Source organism: Dama dama, chromosome 4, assembly GCF_033118175.1.
Source record: "Dama dama isolate Ldn47 chromosome 4, ASM3311817v1, whole genome shotgun sequence".
Classification (NCBI taxonomy): domain Eukaryota; kingdom Metazoa; phylum Chordata; class Mammalia; order Artiodactyla; family Cervidae; genus Dama; species Dama dama.
Window position 1 is genome coordinate 72,040,938 of NC_083684.1, and position 21,813 is coordinate 72,062,750.

Genomic DNA, 21,813 nt, shown 5'->3' on the forward strand with positions numbered 1-21,813 from the left:
TCCACGCCAGTTTTCCTGGACCTTCTCGCCTATATCCGACCTCTAAACGTTTGTAAGGTTCCTCTGCCTGTCACCCTCTCCCCGGCTCCATCACACTGTCAGACACAGGGCCCCACCCACGACCACCTCACCGGCCTGGACCCCAGGGCCGGGCTTCAGGCACGTGAGCAGGCGTCACGCACTTCGGGCTTTAGTGTCTGGTGGGGTGAGAACGGTAAGGGCCCAGGGGACTTGCGTTTACCTGAGGCTGATCCCTCAGCGCCGCCGCAGCCATCGGACTCTGTGGCCAGAGCCGGCGGGAGAGGAGACGGGAAGCGGGCACAGCGCGCGAGATTTGGGGCCTGGAGCGGGGGACCCCGGACGGCGTCGCCGAACTTGAGACCCGCCTCTTTGCGCTGCCTCTTGGACCTTCTCAATCCCGTCACCTCACTCCCAACGTAGCGTTCCCGAGCGACAACACACAGAAAAGCAATATAAATGGCCGCCAGGAGGAGGACGCCGGAAGTCCCGCCCCGAGGAGAGCCACAGGCACGGAAATGCCTTTATGTTGTCCTGTCATTGGCTCAAAACGGCACACAGCCTTCTGGGTAATGTAGTTTCTAGCGCTCTAGAGGCCACTGGGAAAGGGTGTTGACGGTCTTGACTATCAGAGAATCAGTTCAGTTCAGTCGCTCAATGGTGTCTGACTCTCTGCGACCCCATGGACTGCAGCACGCCAGCCTTCCCTGTCCATCACCAACTCCCAGAGCTTGCTGAAACTCATGTCCATCCAGTCAGTGATGCCATCCAACCATCTCATCCTCTGTCGTCCCCTTCTCCCGCCTTCGATCTTCCCCAGCATTAGGGTCTTTTCAAATGAGTCATTCTTTGCATCAGGTGGCCAAAATGTTGGAGTTACAGCTTCAGCATCAGTCCTTCCAATTAATATTTAGGACTGATCTCTTGTAGGATGGACTGGTTGGATCTCCTTGCAGTCCAAGGGACTCTTAAGAGTCTTCTCCAATACCACAGTTCAAAAGCATCCGTTCTTTGACGCTCAACTTTCTTTATGGTCCAACTCTCACATCCATATATGACTACTGGAAAAACCATAGCTTTGACTAAGTGGACTTTCGTTGGTAAAGTAATGTCTCTGCTTTTTAATATACTGTCTAAGTTGGTCATAGCTTTTCTTCCAAGGAGCAAGCATCTTTTAATTTCATGGCTGCAGTCACCATCTGCAGTGATTTTGGAGCCCAAGGAAACAGTCTGTCACTGTTTCCATTGTTTCTTCATCTATTTGCCATGAAGTGATGGGACTGGATGCCATGATCTTAGTTATTTGAATGTTGAGTTTTAGGCCAGCTTTTTCACTCTTCTCTTTCACTTTCATCAAGAGGCTCCTCAGTTCCTCTTTGATTTCTGCCATAAGGATGGTGTCATCTGCATATCTGAGGTTATTGATATTTCTCCTGGCAATCTTGATTCCAGCTTGTGCTTCACCCAGTCTGGCATTTCACACGATGTTTTCCGTATTTAAGTTAAATAGGCAGGGTGACAATATACAGCCTTGATGTACTCCTTTCCTAATTTGGAACCAGTTTGTTGTTCCATGACTGGTTGTAACTGTCACTTCTTGACCCACATACCGATTTCTCAGGAGGCAGGTAAGGTGGTCTGGTATTCCCATCTCTTAAAGAACTTTCCATCCATGCATTACTCTGAGAAATACGTGAAAGTGATAATCCCACCTAGATGGACTGAGGGGCTTTACTTCTTGTGAACTGCAGGAGAAAGATGTAATTTCATACTCTGTGAAGATCAGCCTGCTCCCAGGAAATAAAATTTGAGATACTCACAAATCTATTAAGGTGCTGGAATTCCAGCTGAGCTATTTCAAATCCTAAAAGATGATGCTGTTAGTGCTGCACTCAATATGCCCTCAAATTTGGAAAGCTCAGCAGTGGCCACAGTACTGGAAAAGGTCAGTTTTCATTCCAATCCCAAAGAAAGGCAATTCAAAGAATGTTAAAACTACCACACAATTGCATTCATTTCACAAGCTAGAAAAGTAATGCTCAACATCCTTTAAGCTAGACTTCAACAGTGTGTAAACCAAGAACTTTGAGATGTTCAAGTTGGATTTAGAAAAGGCATAGGAACCAGAGATCAAATTGCCATCATCCGTTGGATCATAGAAAAAGCAAGGGAATTCCAGAAAACATCTATTTCTGCCTCACTGACTATGCTAAAGCCTTTAACTGTGTGCATCACAACAAACTGGAAAATTCTTAAAGAGATGGGGAAAAAAAAAGAGAGGTGGGAATACCAGGCCACTTTACCTGCTTCCTGAGAAACCTGTGTGCAGGTCAAGAAGCAACAGTTGGAACCAGACATGGAACAATGGAATGGTTCAAAATTGGGAAAGAGTACAACAAGGCTGTATACTGTCATCCTGTCATACATGCTGAAGGGAGGGGAAGTCCAGGCCAGATCCTTCACGAGGTTTCAAGGAAAAGGCAAGGCAAGGGCAGAGCAAACAGCTTAAGATTGGCTATTTCAATAGGAAATGCCAACCCATTCTAGTATTCTTGCCTGGGAAATCTTATGGGCAGAGGAGCCATGCAGGTACAGTCCATGGGGCACAAAGAACTGGATACCATTTAGTGACTAAACAAGAACAATAAAGTTGAATAACTGAGGTGAGAGACTTGGTGTACAGGAGTGATATCTAGTTGCCTGGAGCCTGGCCCTGGAATGATTGGGCAAAAGAATATTGAGGAATAAGGTATATAATATGGATTTTAAAAAAGAGTGTTCTTTGCTGGGTAGGCCAATCACTGTTGATACAGACAAAGGAGACATTGGTTATCAATAGCCTGAGACAAGCACAAAACACATAACTGCTATTGAAACTGAGAGGACTCATCAGTTAGATCTATTAAACTGTGTGCTCTGTCGTGCGGTCGTGTCTGACTCTTTGTGACCCCATGGACTGCAGTCACCAGACTCTTCTGTCCATGGAATTTTCTAGGCAAGAATACTGGAATGGGTTGCCATTTCCTACTCTAGGCCATCTTCTTGACCCAGGGATTGAACCCACCTCTCTTGCATCTGCTGCACTGGTAAGTGGATTCTTTACCACTAGCACCACCTGAGAAGCCCATTAAACTATAACTCGCTTAATAAATAAATGAACTGTAAAATGCCTTCATGTCATCTCAGCTGTAATGCCTAAACAATTAAGATGTTTGCCAGAGTTGTTTTTCAGGAAATTGGATGGCTACTCCATTTCTTCTAAGGGATTCTTGCCCACAGTAGTAGATATAAAGGTCATCTGAGTTAAATTCACCCACTCCAGTCCATTTTAGTTCTCTGATTCCTAAAACATCGATGTTCACTCTTGCCATCTCATGTTTGACCACTTACAATTTGCATCGATTCATTGACCTAACATTCCAGGTTCCTATGCAATATTGCCCTTTACAGCATCGGACTTACTTCCATCACCAGTCACATCCACAAATGAGTGCTGTTTTTGATTTGGCTTCTCCCTTAGGAAAGACCTAAGGTTTTATGAGTTCTGTGCTGGAAACCTGGACAAAGACCAAATATGTATTTCTTGTTATAAATCTTAGTACTGCACTGCTGTAGTAAACAAATATGGATATGTTCATAGAGAATTCAGAAACCTTTCTATATTGTGGCTTCATTTTTACCTTAGTGAGTGTGATTTTTCAAATGTTCAACAGTGTAAAATCAAGATAAATGTGTATCTTCTGAATGTTATATTACTAATATCATCTATATGCTTATTCTTTGTTTGATTTATCTCTTTCTAAGAAGATGTATGTGAATGAATAAGTTATACTTTTGTTCCTACAATTATTTTTCAGTTTTTTGCTTTAAATACTCTCATATAAAAAAAATAAAATAAAATAAATACTCTCATATATTTAAATTATAGGGAAAATTTTTTTCAAGTGATTAAGTTCTTGGAGAACCTATAATAAATAATCCTTAATTACAAACATAAATTTAAGTGAAAAGGAATGGAATGAAATAATACATGAATACTAACCAAAGAAGTGTTGGAGAGGTTATTTTAATATAAGAAAAACTTAAGGAAAAATAATATGACCAAAGAAAACACATGGCCATTTTATAATATTAAACAAGTAATTTAATCAAGAATATTTAAAAATGCTAACTGGGGGATTCCTGGCACTCCAGTGGTTAGAATTATGTGCTTTTACTTCAAAGGTCACAGGTTTGATCTCTGGTCAAATTAAGATCCTGCAAGTCGAATGGCCATAAATAAATAAATGCTAAGTATATTTGTACCTAAGAATAGGCTTTCAAAATTCTTTACTCTCAATAATTAATAGAACAGGCAGGAAAATAATAAGGATACAGAAGACATGACCAGTATCATCAGCTATTTTTATTCAGTAAATATGTATAAGACATTACTTCAGTCTACAGCAGAATACACATTCTTTTCAGGTACACATAGTACATTCCTCCGAGATAAATTAAACTCTGGGGGCATAAAGTAAATTTCAGTAAGTTTTAAAATAAGAACTATTACGTATCAAAGAGTAAAAGAAATTGTGTGTTAGTCGCTCAGTTGTGTCTGACTGTTTGCAACCCCATAGACTGTCCCAGCCCACTAGGCTCCTCTGTCCATGGGATTCTCCAGATAAGAATACTGGAGTGGGTTGCCATTTTCTTCTCCAGGGAATCTTCTAGACCCAGGGATCGGACCCAGGTCTCCTGCATTGAGATGGAATCTTTACCACCTGAGCCATCAGGGAAGCAAAAGAAATAAGGAAACCAATAGAAGATAAATTAGGAGAATAGTTTTTTTAAACGGGCAAGAATAATTCTTTTTAACTTTTTTTTACTGTACCACACAGCATGTGAGACCTAGTTCCCTGATCAGAGATCAATCCCATGCCCCCTGTGTTGGAAGTGTGATATCTTAACCACTGGACTGCTGGGGAAGTCTCAAGAACAATTTAAAATATCACCAAAAAACAAAATATTTTGTGTGGGGAAATTGATGAGTAATTTCTTTTAGAATTGCAGGCTTCTATTCCATAAAGCTCATGACAGTTAAAATTTAAAGAGCAAAAGACTATATCTCCAGTTTCTAAAACTGCCAAAGGATGAGCACACAGGACATACAAGGAAACTGTATTAATTAGAACAAGAAATACAACTCCAACCTAAATGACAAAAATAAGAGCAACCAGTGGAAGAAGGAGTCAAGGTGATTATCAGGCATATGATAAGATAAACCCGTTGACATTTGAGAACTGCATACCAAATACAGCAATCTTTAGAGAACAGAGAATGTAAAAAACATTCTAAAACATCTGAAATTAAACCAACCTCATGAAAATGGAGCCTGGCAGACTACAGTCAAAGAATTGAATGCAACTGAGCATACTCACACCTCATGAAAATAAATATAAATATCATTAAAAACAATATTAGCAAATAAAATTCAGCAATGTGTTTGAATTACATAACTGTAATCAGAGAGATTCTTTTTTTAGTGGTGTTGGACTTATTTAATATGAGAAAAACAAAGAATGTTATCCACCATATCAACAGGTTAAAGAAGAAAAATCACATATCATTTGATGCAAAAAACTCACTAGCATAGTTGAATGCAGCAAAGTGCTGTGTATAGTTCTTTTTCTCTTTATATATATTTATAAATACATGTGTGTATATGGTAGACAGAGGTTATAGATATAAATGAACTGTGTTCTATGTATTAGTAATACATAGAAAACAATTGAATAAATTTTCTAAATCTATAGCATAAAAAGTAAAATAGGAATAAATATAATTAAATATATGCAAATTCTTTGATTATATTCATTCCTCATTTATTGAAAACTACAAAATAATTTTTTTAGTATTACTGAAAACTTCGAAGTTTAGCTGAAATCCAGAAAAACACTTCTGCTCAGAGAAATTAAAGATGACTTAAATAAATGGAGCAGTCTTTCTTATAGAACTTGATTTCAGTTTTTCCCTCCTCTGAGAGTTTTGTGCTCACTTTGGACTCCAGTATCAAGTGATGGTGTCCTGTTGAAGACTGAACCTGATAAGCCTGAGTCATGGGAATTCAGGCTGAGCTTTCATTTACTAGCCAGATCCACCTAGGGCCAGTTTACCTGAGGATAGTAGGGGCAGGGAGGCTGGTGAGGGTGAGGTTCTTGTTCCTGGAAGAAGTGAGCACCTGAAGGCCTCTGAATCAACTCAAGAGAATATGAATGGTCAGGAGTCATTTCCTGGTCTTCCAATGTGAAAGGTTTGAAGCACTGTTGGGAGAATGACTAGAGGATGGCATGTAATTCTCCAGGTAATAATCCCAATAATCATGTGCTATGAAAACTGTTGTTTCCCACTTTCAGAAATGAGGAAACAGACGCTTAGAGAAGTGAGGCTTTCTGGCTAATGTACCATAATCAGTAATGGGGTTACAGGCCCTGAAGTCAGACACTGGACACCATGTCATAGATTGCCTTGCCAGTTTGAAGCCAAACACATGATTGGTTCTAGTGTAAGTTCAAAGGCTGTGAATTTGAAAGTAAGATATAAAAAGTTTATGCTACCATCCTATGCTGTGGTTAAGACTCCACACTTCTGATGCCGGGGGCATGGGTTTGATCCCTGGCTGGAGAACTAGGATCCCACATACGTTATGGTGCAGTTAAAAAATTGCTCTTGCCTGTTTCAAAAAAATATACTCCTGAGGGAAAAATGTTTCTTAAACTATAAATCTTGAATCATCTTGCCTAGAAGAACATACCCTTAATGAAACTGGCTACCTGAAATTGATGACATTATTCTGTATGTGTGATTATTTTCTTCCTAAATGAATTTTAAATGGTACAGATTGTACACACTGCCATCCTATAAAATTTTAAATCATTCCTGTTAAGGCTCCTCATAGGTCCATGGTGTGTGTGTGTGAATTCTGATAGACATTGCCCAGAACTCTGTACATAGGCAGCCTTGCCTCACCTCCCACCACACAGGTACCTGAGAGCCCAGGTTCCTGATGATGAGAACCATGTAGCCAGCACTAATCATGCACCATGCCATGGTTTAAGCCCTTAATAATGTAACCTTACCAAGATATGGGTACTATTTTAGTGAATGCTCATTTATGTTTGAGGAATATTTAAGTAATTTCACAGAGGTCTGCAAGAGAGGTTTTAACTTCAATTTGCATTCCACATCATGGAAGTGAAGCTGCTGGCTTTGGGTCCCAAATTCAGAGGCTGGTATTTGCAGGCTGTGAACCTCCAAAACAGCCAGAATCAGCGTATCTCACTCAGGATGTGGAGCGCCTGCTGGAGATTTTACAGGAAGCAGGCCCCCCATCGGGGGAAAACTGCTGACCACAAGCAGACAGAACCAGACCTGTTGAAATTTCACCTTGAGGCCAACCAATCTGAGGACTGAGCACAAGTGGATCACACACCCTGCAGCCCACTTCCTCACACAGCCTTTAAATCCTTTGTCTCATAACCGGCAACTTGGATGGTCTCAGGACATTAGTCCACCATCTTCCCAGACTGCTGGTCTCCTAAATAAAGCAACTGTTCCTTTCCCACCAACATTTGTCTGCTTTTTCCAGTGGCAAGCAGTTGAACTTGGGTTTGGTACCAGCCTCATCTGGTTACAGAGATTTTGAGGTGTGATATGCAGCCTGAGGCTTGGGAGCAACTGGCAGGCTAAGAAGACAGTAAGCCCTCAATAAATGATTACTTTAAAGGTGGTTATTGGGTTGACGTTTGCTTGCTGTGTTTTTGCTTTTAATGTGCTAAGGTTGTATTATAGAAACCATTGTTAATATAGTTATAGATCTAGAAAAATAAGAGCTTAGCTCTAGTGTAGTAACAATGAGATGGTTGTTCATTGTCAGCCAGGAGTGCTAGGCAGAGGCTGCCTCACCAAAGTCGCAGAGTCAGTGTGAGGTTAACTTCTTAGATAAACTCAACTGACAACTTCTGCAGAAGGATTAATTTTTGTGTTAACAAGGTTATACTTCTACTCTGTACTGTTGCCCTATGAGACCACTACCTTTCAGTTAAGATCACCATAGAAAGAGAAAATAGGTTTACATTCACCTGGCCTGCATAAAATGTTAATAGGCCCCAAGGCCAGAAGATAATGCACAAGACCCTCATAAACAAAGAAGTATGCAGAAAACACCCTGGTTTCGTGAAGAACAAGCCAATGTAATGTTAAACTATCTTCCCCTTAAAAATGTACTAACTTAGGGTATAAAAGCTATGGTAAAAAATAAAGCATTGCCAGACTCTGCTGCACCCCCTGGCTGGTCACTCTCCCTCTCTCTCTCTCTCTTTCTCTCTCTCTCCCTCGCAGACTTGGCCCTATCAAGGCTGGTTTCACTTGTCTTCTCTCGCCAACACCGTTCATCCCGAGGGTATCCCCTGGATCCTGCCGAGGCTGGACCCCGACACAAGCCCACCCACATGAGATAAATGAAGGCCACCTATTCAGAGCTTGGTAATAACAAGGGAGTTGGGCACCATCACTTCCCTGAAGCTGAGGTTCACAGGCACGGGAGGGAGAGGGCTGATTGATCCCTAAGTTGGAAGTGGATATAAATCAGGTTCAGTTTCTGCAGAGGTTATGGACCAGAATTTTAGGTGTGTGTTTTTTTTTGTTTTTTTTTAACTTTTTTTGTATTGGGGTATAGACAGTTAGGGGCTTCCCTGGTGACCCAGACAGTAAAGAACCCACATGCTAATGCAGGAGACTCAGGTTTGATTCCTGGGTCGGGAAGATTCCTTGGAGGAGAGAGTGGCAATCCACTCCAGTATTCTTGCCTGGAGAATCCCACGGACAGAGGAGCCTGGCAGGCTATAGTCCATGGGGTCACAAAGAGTCAGACACAACTGAGTGACTAACACTTTCACTTTCACTTTTTCATAGCCAGTTAACAATGTTGTGATAGTTTCAGATGGACAGCAAAGGGACCTAGCCATACATATACATGTTTACATTCCCCCCAGCTCCCCTCCCAACCACGCTGCCTTGTAACATTGAGCAGAGTTCCCTGTGCTGTACCGTAGGTCCTTATTGGTTATCCATTTTAAATGAATCAGTATGTACGTGTCCACCCCAAACCCCCTAACTCTCCCTTGCCCCCTGGCAACCATAAGCTCACTGAGAATTTTAGTTTTATAAGTGGTCACACCACAGGGAAATTGAGGCAGAGACTATCGCAGGCATCTAAATGAATGTTGGTGGGCTGCACTGGAGTGATTGCTGTGAAAGTGGCACGAGAGGTTGTAATTCTAGGCTGTGATTTTAACTTTATTTATTTATTTTTGACTGCACTGAGTCTTCATTACTGTGGGGCTACTCTAGTTGTGGTGCATGGACTTCTCACTGTGGTGGCTTCTCTTGTTGCAGAGATAGCGCTCTGGAGCACAGGCTCAGTAGTTGTGGCACACAGGCTCAGCTGCTCCATGGCATTCAAGCTGTAATTTTACTAAAGCTGGTTTTATTTTCTTAAGTGGATTATGAGAGACAGAAGTCGAGGAGAGAGGACTCAAAGTTTTCAGTTTAGCTGCTGAAAGGATGGAAATGCCAGCCAGTGAAATGGGGAAGTCTGTTGTCAAGTTAATATTCAGGTGTAGAAATATTGTGACCAGTGTGTGGACAACATGTGTGTGATAAACAGCACAATGACCTCCATTTCCTAATTCCTGGAACCTTTGCCCATTTTGGATTTACACCCTCCAGATGTAAGATGATAAATTTGTGTTGATTTAAGCCACCAGCTCATAGTGGCTTCTTCCAGCAGTGATAGGAAACTAATACAATGTACAGCTGAGAAATGGAAGAGGGCTGAGAGTAACTGAGGTGTGCATGAGGTTCTGGGTCCCTGGGATTTGAAGAAAGGAAAAGGACCAGCTTGCAGGGCCTTTAGACCAGGAATGGGGGCTTTGGCATTGGGGGCCATTGGAGGTTTGTGACAAGATGGCAGCCTGGTTGCATTGCCAAGTGCTCTGTCCATGTTGTGTGCAGGGTGACCTGTGAGGAGTCCAGTGTGACATCTGTGATGTGGGACAGAAGCCTGGTGGTAGGTAGCTCAAGATGTGAGGGAGACAGTCTGAAGAGCAAAGTGCATGAGAGAAGGGAGTGTTAACTGATGGTCCCTGTCATTGGAGACGTAAGTGAAAAGAGTGAGCCCAGATGTAGGAATTATGCCCAGGAAGTATGTTACAGGGTTCCCTAGGGGAACTGGGCCAGGCACGGACTCTTTTTGTAAAAAATTTGCTTATTTGCTTGTTTGGCTGTGTTGTGTCTTCACTGACACCTGGGCTTTCTCTAGTTGTGGCACAAGGGCTTCTCACTGCGGCGTCTTCTCTTGTTGCAGAGCATTGACTCTGGGCAGAAGGGCTTCAGTAGCAGCACGGGGCTTAGTTGCTCCATGGCATGTGGGCTCTTCCTGGATTAGGGATGGAATCTGTGTCTCCTGAGTTGGCAGGTGGCTCCTTTACCACTGAGCCACCAGGAAAGCCCAGGCATGGACTTTAGATGGCATCTATCTCACAGCCCACTCTTTGTTGCTGTGGGCTGATACAGTGCTTGCTGGGGGTGGTCAGGAGAGAGCGAGGTCCAGTGGTAGAGGTGCCTGGTACTTTCTGTGACCTGGCAACCTGGGGACATGAGGGAGCAGGACATTGCTATGGGTAAGCAGCGTGGGGATGTTCAGTGGAGATACTTCTCATGGACCTTGTGTCTCCATCTTTGCAGGGCTGTGTCCTGTCTGAGGATGTGTTTGTGTGCTTCTCCCTGGAAGAATGGAGGCTCCTTGGTGAGGCCCAGAGATTCCTGTATGGAAATATGATGCTGGAGAACTTGGCACTTTTAGCCTCCCTGGGTAAGGCCCTCACACCAACCCCATCTCCTTTTTCCTTTTCCCCAGGGTCCACCCTGTCCTTCCCACACTGATTTCTTGCTGTGTCTCCTGGAGGAGATGCCAGGGATGAGCTCTGGAGCTGTGTCCTCACTTCTTACTGAGAAGCCCCAAAGCCACACAAGCTGAGGTTTAAGTGATCACAAGGCATGGTTGGCCCAGTGGAGCCCATTAATTATAGTTGCTTTCTGGGTTGGTGAATCTGTCCAGAATTATGACACCTATGTGCCCAAGGTTCTGGCCTCTTGCTCCAGGTGACATTTTTCTGAAGCTCCATCCTACCAGAGTTTCAAGCACTCATATACTCACTACTTAATGGAGACTCTTGGATGGTTCCTTCATGGTTCTTTTCATAATAATAATTATTATTATTATTTTGGACATGCAGTGCAGCATGTAGGATCTTAGTTCCCCCACCAGGGATCAGACCTGAGCCCCTGCATTGGAAGCTCAGAGTCTTAACCACTGGACCATCAGGGAAGTCCCAGTGATAATTATTATTTTTTTAACTGGTAGTCTGTCACAAGATGGGTTGCTCTGAGCCTGTACTCACCTGTCTTGGGTTTCCCTCAAGAATCATACCCACCAGATCACACATCATCATGCAGCTGGAGCAGAGGGAAGAAACCTGGATACCTGCCCAGGTGGAGATGACTCCAGCCACAGAGAAAGAGCCTCATATGGGACATGGTGAGTGGACACAGAGAAGAGTGGGATGTCAAGGTTGGGTTCAAATACAGAAATATCAACTGTTCCTGCCAGTGTTTGATTTCAAGTCCTATGTGGGTGTCTCCACATTAAAAAAAAATCCACTTGCACTGCAGGAGACACAGGTTTAATCCCTGTGTTGGGATTGGGAACCCTGTGTTCTCTGGGTTGGGAAGATTGCCAAGAGAGGGGCATGGCAACCTAACTCCAGTATTCTTGCCTGGGAAGTTCCATGGACAGAGGAGCCTGGTGGGCTCCATGGGGTCACAAAGAGTTGGACATGACTGAAGTGACTGAGCATGCACGTGGCCACACAGTAAATCTACCTATTCTTCCCCATATTCTGAGCACTGTGACTTACTTCTAGTCTGACTTCTGGACCCTAACATCTACCTTGCACCCACTACTCCTTACTGCTCAGTCTGCATTTGTCTAGAGCATTGGCCTGCACTGCATGTCTCATGAGAGGTGCACATATGTTTCAGTCATCTTTGAACACCAGTTACTCACTTGTAACTGGATTTTCTGGACCTGGACATGCCTTTCTCCCTAGCACTCACCTGCCCCAATGATCAACCTCCTCCTGGAAGCTGTTTGTTGAAACTTGTACTCATGTCTTTGCTGTCAGGAGGCCTCCCCCACTCTGTGACATTCAGAGGCCCCACACTGCACAGCAACCCCTTCCTCAACCTGTCCCACCTCTCTCTCCTGTGAATAGTCCCATGGACTCACCCTGGGTGTGTCAGACATGTTTATGGTGGGGTTGTCCCCTCCTTGAAAGTCAACATGTGTCTCATTGGGCACTCCTCTGTTGCAGATTGTTGCCATGGAGTGGAGGCTGAGGCTGCTTCCTCTGAGCAGACTGTTTCTTTAGAAGGAATGTCACCATTTAGGACCCCTGTGGCAGGTCTGAAGACCCAGCCATATGACATGTCTGGCCCGGTATCAAAAGACATTTTTCACCCTACTGAATAACCAGGAGGGGAAAGCCAAACAGAAGCCACACAAGTGTGAGGCCTACGGGAGACAGTTCTGGTTCAGTGCAGACCTCCACCAGCACCAGAAACAGCACAGTGGAGAGAAATTCTTCAGGAAGGATGAGAGCAGAGACTCTGAAAAGCTGCAGAATCTGTGTGATGGAGAATATTTATGTACATGGTGAAGGCATAATGCACATGCCAGCTGCCTCTGACTTTCAGCACTAGGTCCCTCATGACAGAATGAAGCCCCCACATGAGCACTGGTTGTGGGGGAGCCCTTAGTACTGGACAGAAGCTTAACAAATGCAGTGAATGTGGGAAAGAAGTCACCTGGAAAGACACGCTTGCTTGACATCAGAGAATCCACACTGGAGAGAGACCTCATGAGTGCAGCAAATGTGGGAAATGCTTCAGCCAAAGCTGTGACCTTTTCAAACATCAGACCATACACACAGGTGAAAGGCCTTACAAGTGCAACGAATGCAGGAAATTTTTCAGACAGGTCTCTGGCCTGTTTGAACACAGGCGAGTTCACACAGGAAAAAGGCTCTTTCAGTTCAGTAACTGTGGAAAATTCTTTAACAGCAAATCAAACCTCATTCAACACTAGGAGGTTCACACAGGAGCAAGGCCATACATGTGCAGTGAATGTGGGAAAGAGTTCAACTGCAAACTCACACTGGTTCTGCACCAGAGAACTCACACTAGAGAAAAGCCCTATGAATGCAGCGAATGTGGGAAGACCTTCAGTCAAAGCTCCAACCTTAATTTACACTGGTGAGTTCACACAGTGACTACAAGTGCAGGAAATGTGGGAAAGTCTTCAGTTGCATCTCTAAACTCATTCAGCACCAGAAGGCCCATTCTGGAGAAAAGCCTTATGAGTGTAGCAGGTGTGGGAAGGCGTTTGCTCAAAGGCCAAACCTTACTCAGCACTGGAAGGTTCACATGGGAGCAAGGACTTATGTTTGCAGTAACTGCGGGAAAGAGTTCAACTGCAAATACATTCTTGTTCTCCACCAGAGGACTCATACTGGAGAAGAACCGTGAGAGTGCAGGGAACATGGGAGATCTCTTACCCAATGCTCCCAGCTTGCTGGGCACTTGAGAATTCCTGACAGTGCCTGTGAGTGCAGCAGACATAGGAAAGCCTTTGTTGTTCTCTAGTCACTAAGTTGTGTCTGACTCTTTGCAACCCCATGGAATTTGCATGGACCATGGAGTTTCCCAGACAAGAATATTGGAGTGGGTTGCCATGTCCTCCTCCAGGGGATCTTCCCAACCCAGGGATTGAACCCATATCTACTGCATTGGAAGGTGGATTCTTTACCACTGAGCCACCAGGGAAGCATGAAAGCCTTTTCCCAAAGACCAAAGTTGGACCATAATGATACCTGAGTGCCAAAGAATTGATGCTTTCAAACTGTGGTGCTGGAGAAGACTCTTGAGTGTCCGGACTACAAGGAGATCAAACCAGTCTATCTGAAAGGAAATCAACCCTGAATATTTATTGAAGACATGCTGAAGCTGAAACTCCAATACTTTAGCCACCTGATGTGAAGAACCGACTCATTGGAAAAGATCCTGATTCTGGGAAAGATTAAGGCAAGAGGAAAAGAGGGTGGCAGAGGATGAGATGGTCGGATGGCATCACAAACTCAAGGGACATGAATCTGAGCAAACTCTAGGAGACAGTGAAGGACAGGGGAGCCTGGCATGTTGCAGTCCATGGGTTCTCAAAGACTGAGTGACTGAACAACAGCAAACCTTATTAGCACAGAAAGGCCACACTGGACAATGGCTTTAGAGTCCAGGGAATATGCTATCTCCTTGTTCACCCTGACAACTCCCCAGAGTAAAGATCTGAGCATGGGCTTTGTAAGAGAGCCATCAATCAGAAGTGACACCTCATACATATAAACACTCACAACAGGAAGGCTCTCGATGAGCGCCCCTTGTGTGAGTTGCTTTCAGGAGCTGTGGTACACATTCTACACTAAGTGCCTTTGCCGGTGGTAGAGGGCATCCTGCATATGGGAGAAGTCCCACATGTGTGTTGGTTACAGGCTCAGGCAGGCCGACCTCTGCTGTCTCCCCAGTCCCCTGGAGGAGTCAGGAGTAGCCTCAGGGACCCACAGGGGGCCTTATTTTCCCCCTTTTACTGGGTTCAGTATGGAAAGGATCAGCACGTGTGTTCTCCAGAAAGCCTGCAGAGATTTACCTTTGGGATGTCTTGGTCTCATTAGGAGTGTAAAATACAGTCTGCAAGTCCCCCAGTCTTGGAACCATGAGCCTCACACCTGCTCATTTTAGTACAGTAATAAAGTCCCTACTCTGAGCTACCTGTAATCTTGAGGATTCTGTTTACTGTGTGGAGTCTGTTAAGGACACAGTTGTGTACTACCAGTGTGAAAGGGTAAACAGATTTCATGAGAACCCTCAGATTTCTGTGCTTCAGAGAGTCCAATATGATGGCAAAGAATAGCTGTCCATTTTTGGCCCAGTTTGCATTGCTATCAAGATACTATAGGACTGACTTCTGGGTCCCACCAGATACATGTGGCCTCAATACTAGTTTTATTTGTAAGTATGAAGATAACCAGATGGTCCCTTGTTCCTGTAGAATGTTCTCAAGCATTAGTAAGAAGCAATTGGTCCCCGGTATCTGCCAAGGAGTCTGAGTTCAGAACTTGGGAGGCAAGTGTCACTAGCTGGGTGTCCTACAGGAACCATATTGGTTCAGAAACACTGAGTATGCATAATAAGCAGTTGGAGAGATTACAGCACCCTAGAGGGATGTACTTGCTAAAGGTACCTCCTCAGATATTCCCATTCTATAGCTATACAGGATGAGAGGGTATAGAAATTGTCAGGACCTCCAGTGCTGTGTTTCTTCTATAGCCAAGTTCACTTGCATGACAATCTATAAACATTCTGTGGATTTGCTTAAACTTGATGAATCAGTTTTTTTTCTTACTTTTCTAAAATCACACCATGCAACATGTGTGATCTTAGTTCCCTCACCAGGGATTGAACCCACACCCTTGAAGTGGAAGTGCAGTGTCTTAATTGCTGGACCTCCAGGGAAGTCCCTAGACTCGATGAATCAGGTCAAGTCTATTGCTGTGCAGAAAGGAGAATGGGGGCTGAGATAATGAAAATCTAGGATTCCAGAGATATGCATTTTGTGACTTACCCAGTGTTTTTGGTAACTCCTGTTGAAAGAGGTTTAATCGGTTGTCAGTTTGCTGCCCTGACTCCCAGGGTATAAGGATATGGTGGAATAATCATACAGCTGCCAAACATAGGATTTAGTCTGTCCTTTCTGTTTTCTTAAGGTGGATAGTGTCATTTATCCAAGAACTCGCACCTAATGTAGTCACTTGTTCTGTAAGTAATCACTCAGGCATGGCCAACAGTTTCGACCTCATGGACTGTCGCCTACCAAGCTCCTTTGTCCACGGACTTCTCCGGCAAAAATGACTGGAGTGACTATATTCCAGCATCCCAGAAATTTTGCTGTATTGGGCATTTGTTTTCATGTAAGATAAAATTTGTTTTAAAACTGAACCAGAACAGTTCTAGCTTTGTCTCTTGGGACTTCTAAATATCCGGCTTTGACATTTTGCTAAAATAAGAATAACAGGATTTATTATGTGTTGTTTAATGTTAAAAAATCCTGTGGCAGTGACTTCCCTGGCAGTCCAGTGGTTAAGACTCAGTGCTTTCAATTTGGAGGTCACAGGTTTGATGCCTGGCTGGAGAACTAAGGCCCCACACGCCATGCAGCGTGGCCTAAAATCCTGTGACAACACTAAGGTCAGTTTGATTACTGATGGTAATGGTTAGGCAGTCTGGCTTGACTGTTACCAGAAAGGCATAAAAGTCCCTGCCGATATCTTCTGACTTGAGCCTTCCAAAAGTCAGGAGTCATCACCCAGATATCTGTGGCTTAATCTGGAAGTTCATCAAAACACTGTGTGGGTAACAGTCTGTGAAACTGCCTGGAGGTCTCTGACCCCCAATGTAATTCTGCATTTTCTTTGTCTTTTTATAACACATGCTGTGCTTTTTTTTTTTTTTATTCTTTGGCCATGCCAAAGGGCATGCAGAATCTTAGTTCTCCTATCTGTCATTGAACCCACACACCTGCAATGGAAGCCCAGAGCTGTTTTAATTGCTGGATCGCCTGGAAAGTCCCTCAGACTGAACTTCTAAGAGGCCTTTCAAGGCAAGGGAAGCCATACCAAGGGACTGATGTCAGAGATCTATCTAAACAGTTGGATGAATTCCTCTGTTTCTTATTCAGATGCTAAGTTGTGTCCAGCTCTTTGTGACCCCATGGGCTGCAGCACACCAGGCTCCCATGTCCTTCACTATCTCCCGAGGTCTGCTCAAACTCATGTGTGTTGGTGATGCTGTCTTTACAGCATTGGACTCTACTTTCACCACCAGTCACATCCACAGCTGAGCATCATTTCCCCTTTGGCCCAGCCACTTGATTCTTTCTGGAGCTATTAGGAATTACCCTCCACTCTTCCCCAGTAGCATATTGGACACTTTCCGACCTGGGGGGATTAATCTTCCTCCTCCAGTTGACCAGATTTTGTCATAACTCTTCACTATGACCCCTCTGTCTTGGGTGGCCTTGCACTGCATGGCTCCTAGCTTCGTTGAGGTATGCAAGCCCTTCACCACAAGGCTGTGATCCACGAAGGGGGAATTCCTCTCTTGTCAAGGTAACTAATATCATGTGATTCCTGAACTTGCCAGGAGGTGGCGACACTTACCTGTGAATCCTGTAAGCAGAGTGCATAGTCATGTGCTCTGTAGCTAAGTCGTGTCTCTGACCTTATGGACTGTAGCCCGCCAGGCTCCTCTGTCCATGGGATTTCCCAGGCAAGAATACTAGAGTGGGTTGCCATTCCCATCTCCAGGGGATCTTCCTAACCCAGGGATCAAACTTGAGTCTTCTGCATTGCAGGTGGATTCTTCAGCATCTGAACCACCAAGGAAGTACCATAATGCCATGAGAATAAGATTCACTAAGAGTTTCCAACTTTTGGAGGGATCAGCTAGAGAGAAAAGATTTATCAAGTTGCTTTAAATCACTATTAGCTTAAAGGTAAATATTTCCTTTTATCTGGGAAGCAAAGATTAAAAGCTAGTAATACTTCAGACGAACCCATAAAATTATCTGTATTCATCAGTTCACTGGGTCCCATGTAACTAATCTTTGATCTTTTGTTAACAGTTTTATAAAGCCTTTAGGAGTCCCACTAGAATTTAATTTCTTACCAAGTTCAGTGGCATGATCTGAAAGTTATTGGAAATCTCGATACAGATGTGCACAGAATCAGTCTAAGGAGAAGACCACTATTTACCAGCCAAAGAGAAAGGGCTCAGAAGGAACCGAAGCTGAAACAAGTTCAGATTTCTTGACTCTAAATTTGTGGAAAAAGAAATTTCTTTTGTTGAAGCCACCCAGTCTGTGGTGCTTTGTTATAGCTGCTCTAGCAGATAAATACAACCAGTAGGATACATATCTGGGCTTCATGGTCTTAATTTGTGGTTTCAATACCAGAATATTTTGTGGGCTCAGAAGTCATCCTGTGACTTCCCTGGTGGCTCAGTGGTAAAGAACCTGTCTGCCAATGAAGGAAATGTGGGTTCGATTCTAGATCCAGGAAGATCCCACCCACCTCAGAGCAACTACACCCCTATGCCACAGCTACTGAGTCTGGGCTCTAGAGCCCGTGCTCTACAACAAGAGAAGTCGCTGTGATAAGAAGCCCACACACTGCAGCTACAGAGTAGCCCCTGCTGTCCACAACTAGAGAAATGCCCGAGCAGCAAGGAAGACCTGGCACAGCCAAAAATGAATAAATTACTTTAAAAATCACTCTGAAGAGGGAGCAGTTGCCACAACCTCCAATGCTTCAAAACACCATGAATGTTTTGCTTGTTCTGTTGACATCACATCGTGCTCAGGCTACTGAGTGGAATCTCCCCCAGATCCTGCAAAGGAATCACCTGCCCTGAAATACAGGATTCACTGGTAACACTAAGGGGGGTGGGGGGGGAACCATAATTAGTAATCCAGAAGGCTGGATTAATAGAGAGTAGAGGAGGCTTCAGTCATCCAAATGGAGTGTACCTCTTCTAAAAGTGTGTCCATAGGGCTTCCTTGGTGGCTCAGTGGTGAAGAATCTGCCTGCCAATGCAGGAGACATAGGTTTGATCCCTGATCTGGGAAGATCTCAAGTGCCTTGGAGCAACATGTACATGTACAACAACTACTGAGCCTGTGTTCTAGAGCCCAGGATCTGCAACTACTGAGCCCACACCCTAGAGGCCTTGGTCCACAACAAGGGAGGCCATCGCAATGAGAAACCTGCACATGCACACCACAACAGGGAGTAGACCACTCAGCACTGAAGGCCCAGCACAGATGAAAATAAATTAAAAAAGATAAACATGTGTCCACAGATGTTCTGGTGACTATGGCTATGCAAGATCATCGTGCACAGAAATTCTTCAACCTTCAGATCCATGGAAAGTGTGACAGAGGTCACTGTGAGATAAAATAATCTAAATTTTTTTGGATTCCCATAAGGCTATTGCTGTGCAGGCAGGAAAACAAGAATAAAGAAAAGGGAGATCTCAGAGTCCAGGTGTATGGATTCCGTGGCCCGGTCCAGCCAGCATTCATGTTGATACAAATGAAAATACCCTTCATTGCTTCCAGCAATGGACATGAAACTAACCTGTCTAGGAAGAGAGGTTATATAGAGTCAATATAGGGTTACCAAAGCTTATTTTCTGAAAGAAGTGGGAGATTTAGGTTTCTATTTTGAACTACTTTTAAAGGACTGTTAAAATATAATTGATAGAAATTAAAGTGTGCATGTTTAAAATTTACAGTTTTGAAAAAAAAATTTACAGTTTAAGAAGTTTTACCATACATATGAACCTGTAAAACTATGATCATAATACCTGTTGCTTACGCATTTACCTCATGCACTTTTTAAAAAAAGATTTATTTATTTTATTTTTGGCTGTGCTGGACCTTTGTTACCACGGGAGGGCCTTCTTCAGTTTCGGAGAGTGGGGGCTACTCTCTAGTTGTGGTGCACAGACTTCTCATTGCAGAGGTGTTTCTTATTGTGGAGCCCAGGATCTAGGCATGTGGGCTTCAGTAGTTGTGGCTCACGGCTCTGGAATGCTGGCTTATTAGTTGTGGTGCACAGGCTTAGTTGTGCTACGGCACATGGTTTCTTCCCAGACCAGAGACCAAACCTGTGTCCCCTGCATTGGGAGGCAGATTCTTGACCCTTGAACCACCAGGGAAACCCTACCTCATGCACTTTTATAATCTCTCTCCCTGCATTTTCTGACCCTCCCAGCAACCATCAACTTACTTTCTCTACAGCAGATTAGCTTGCATTTTCTAGACTTTTATTTGATTGGAATCATGAAGTGTTTACTCTTTTTTCCCCTAAATTCATCATGATGCTGTCTTGTTTTGAGAGTCATCAATAAGCCTTATACCAGTAATTCATTCTTTTTATTGCTGAGAACTGTTTCATTTTCTGGATATGTGTGCATGCTCAGTCGTGTCAGACTCTGCAACCCTATGGACTGCAGCCCATCAGGCTCCTTTGTCCATGAGATTTCCTAGGCAAGAATACTTAAATGGGTTGCCATTTCTTTCTCCAGGGGATCTTCTGACCCTAGGGATCAAACCTGGCTCTCCTGCATTGGCAGGCAGATTCTTTACCACTGAGCCACCAGAGAAGATTACATGTTTACGTTCAGTCTGCATTATTAACCATCACCGTCTTACATCCAAGTATTCAGTAATATCATTCAGTTCAGTTCAGTCGCTCAATCCCGTCTGACTCTTTGTGACCCCATGAATCACAGCACACCAGGCCTCCCTGTCCATCACCAACTTCCAGAGTTTACTCAAACCCATGTCCATTGAGTTGGTGATGCCATACGGCCATCTCATCCTCTGTCATCCCCTTCTCCTCCTGCCCCCAATCCCTCCCAGCATCAGGGTCTTTTCCAATGAGTCAACTCTTCGCATGAGGTGGCCAAAGTACTGGAGTTTCAGCTTCAGCATCAGTCCTTCCAATGAACACCCAGGCCTGATCTCCTTTAGGATGGACTGGTTGGATCTCCTTGCAGTCCAAGGGACTCTCAAGAGTCTTCTCCAACACCACAGTTCAAAAGCATCAATTTTTCGGCGCTCAGCTTTCTTCACAGTCTAACTCTCACACTCACATCAGTAATACCATATATCTAGCAAATTTCCAAGGTATAAATGCTCCCACCATAAAAGTGGGCTGTGTTCAAAGAAGGAGCTGAAAAATTCGATTTGGGGTCCCCTGGATGTTTGGTAGAAAACTAAGCTTAGCATGTGCAGGAGGAGACTTTACAAGGCTGGGCAGTTATCAGCATCTGGGGCTGCAAGCTGTTTGGAGGTTCCGGAAGCCTCACCAGCTGGAAAGAAAATCCTGACCAGCCAGAGGTGAGAGCCCTCCCTGAACAGGTTGGAGAATCAGCAGAAACCCAGAGCGGCCTCACCTTAGCAGCCATCTGGTGCTGGAACACATATGCAACCTCCCCAAAGGGACAGTGGGAGGAGGGTCGGGAGAGACTGGAGGGCTGGAAAGGTACCCAACACAGCCACAGTCCTTGCATTTACCAGGTTCATTGTAAGGGCTTCTCACCCTCTGAACATCTTTCTTCAGCCGTTCTTTTCATCTATCCCTTTCTGTAATTACTGACTTATGGTCTCTAACAGGTAGCTACCCTCCATTGACCTCACCACCATTTGGGACTGCTTTCCCAGACACCTCAATTGCTGAGCGGGGTCCCTGTGGGCCTCCGGGTCCCTGGTGAGGTTTCTCAGGAGGGCTGGCACCCAGAGACACCTGGCGGAAGGTCCTGCAGGAGCCCAGGGAGAAGGTTCCCAGAGGAACCTGATGAGGGCTTTTCCTCTGAGGCCCTCCTGCTCCCGGCCCCTGGGCCACAGCTGAGTGGAGATCGCATCTTAGAGGGGACCTGCAGGAGGAAGGTGCGAGTCAGGCGGGGTGCAGAGTCAGGCTGAGTCCTTTGCTGGGTGGAAAAACAGGGGTGGCGCGGGGACCC

At 44.4% G+C, this 21,813-nt stretch overlaps 2 protein-coding genes across 2 annotated transcripts in view; one reads left to right on the forward strand and one right to left on the reverse strand.

Moving 5' to 3' along the window:
• Positions 1 to 494, reverse strand: part of LOC133054992 (zinc finger protein 418-like) — a 32,845-nt gene extending 32,351 nt beyond the window's left edge. The window contains exon 1 of the mRNA XM_061140442.1: positions 242 to 494. Within this exon, the coding sequence (XP_060996425.1) occupies positions 242 to 274 (33 nt within the window). The 5' untranslated portion in view covers positions 275 to 494. The remainder of the gene's footprint in view (positions 1 to 241) is intronic.
• ZNF671 (zinc finger protein 671) lies at positions 478 to 13,704 on the forward strand. Its single transcript, XM_061140671.1, is given in 9 exon segments — positions 478 to 587; positions 8,398 to 8,458; positions 10,804 to 10,940; positions 11,550 to 11,656; positions 12,492 to 12,637; positions 12,639 to 12,787; positions 12,789 to 12,900; positions 12,902 to 13,439; positions 13,442 to 13,704. Coding segments are annotated over 9 exon segments (1,623 nt in total).
• The last annotated feature ends 8,109 nt before the right edge of the window (positions 13,705 to 21,813 follow it).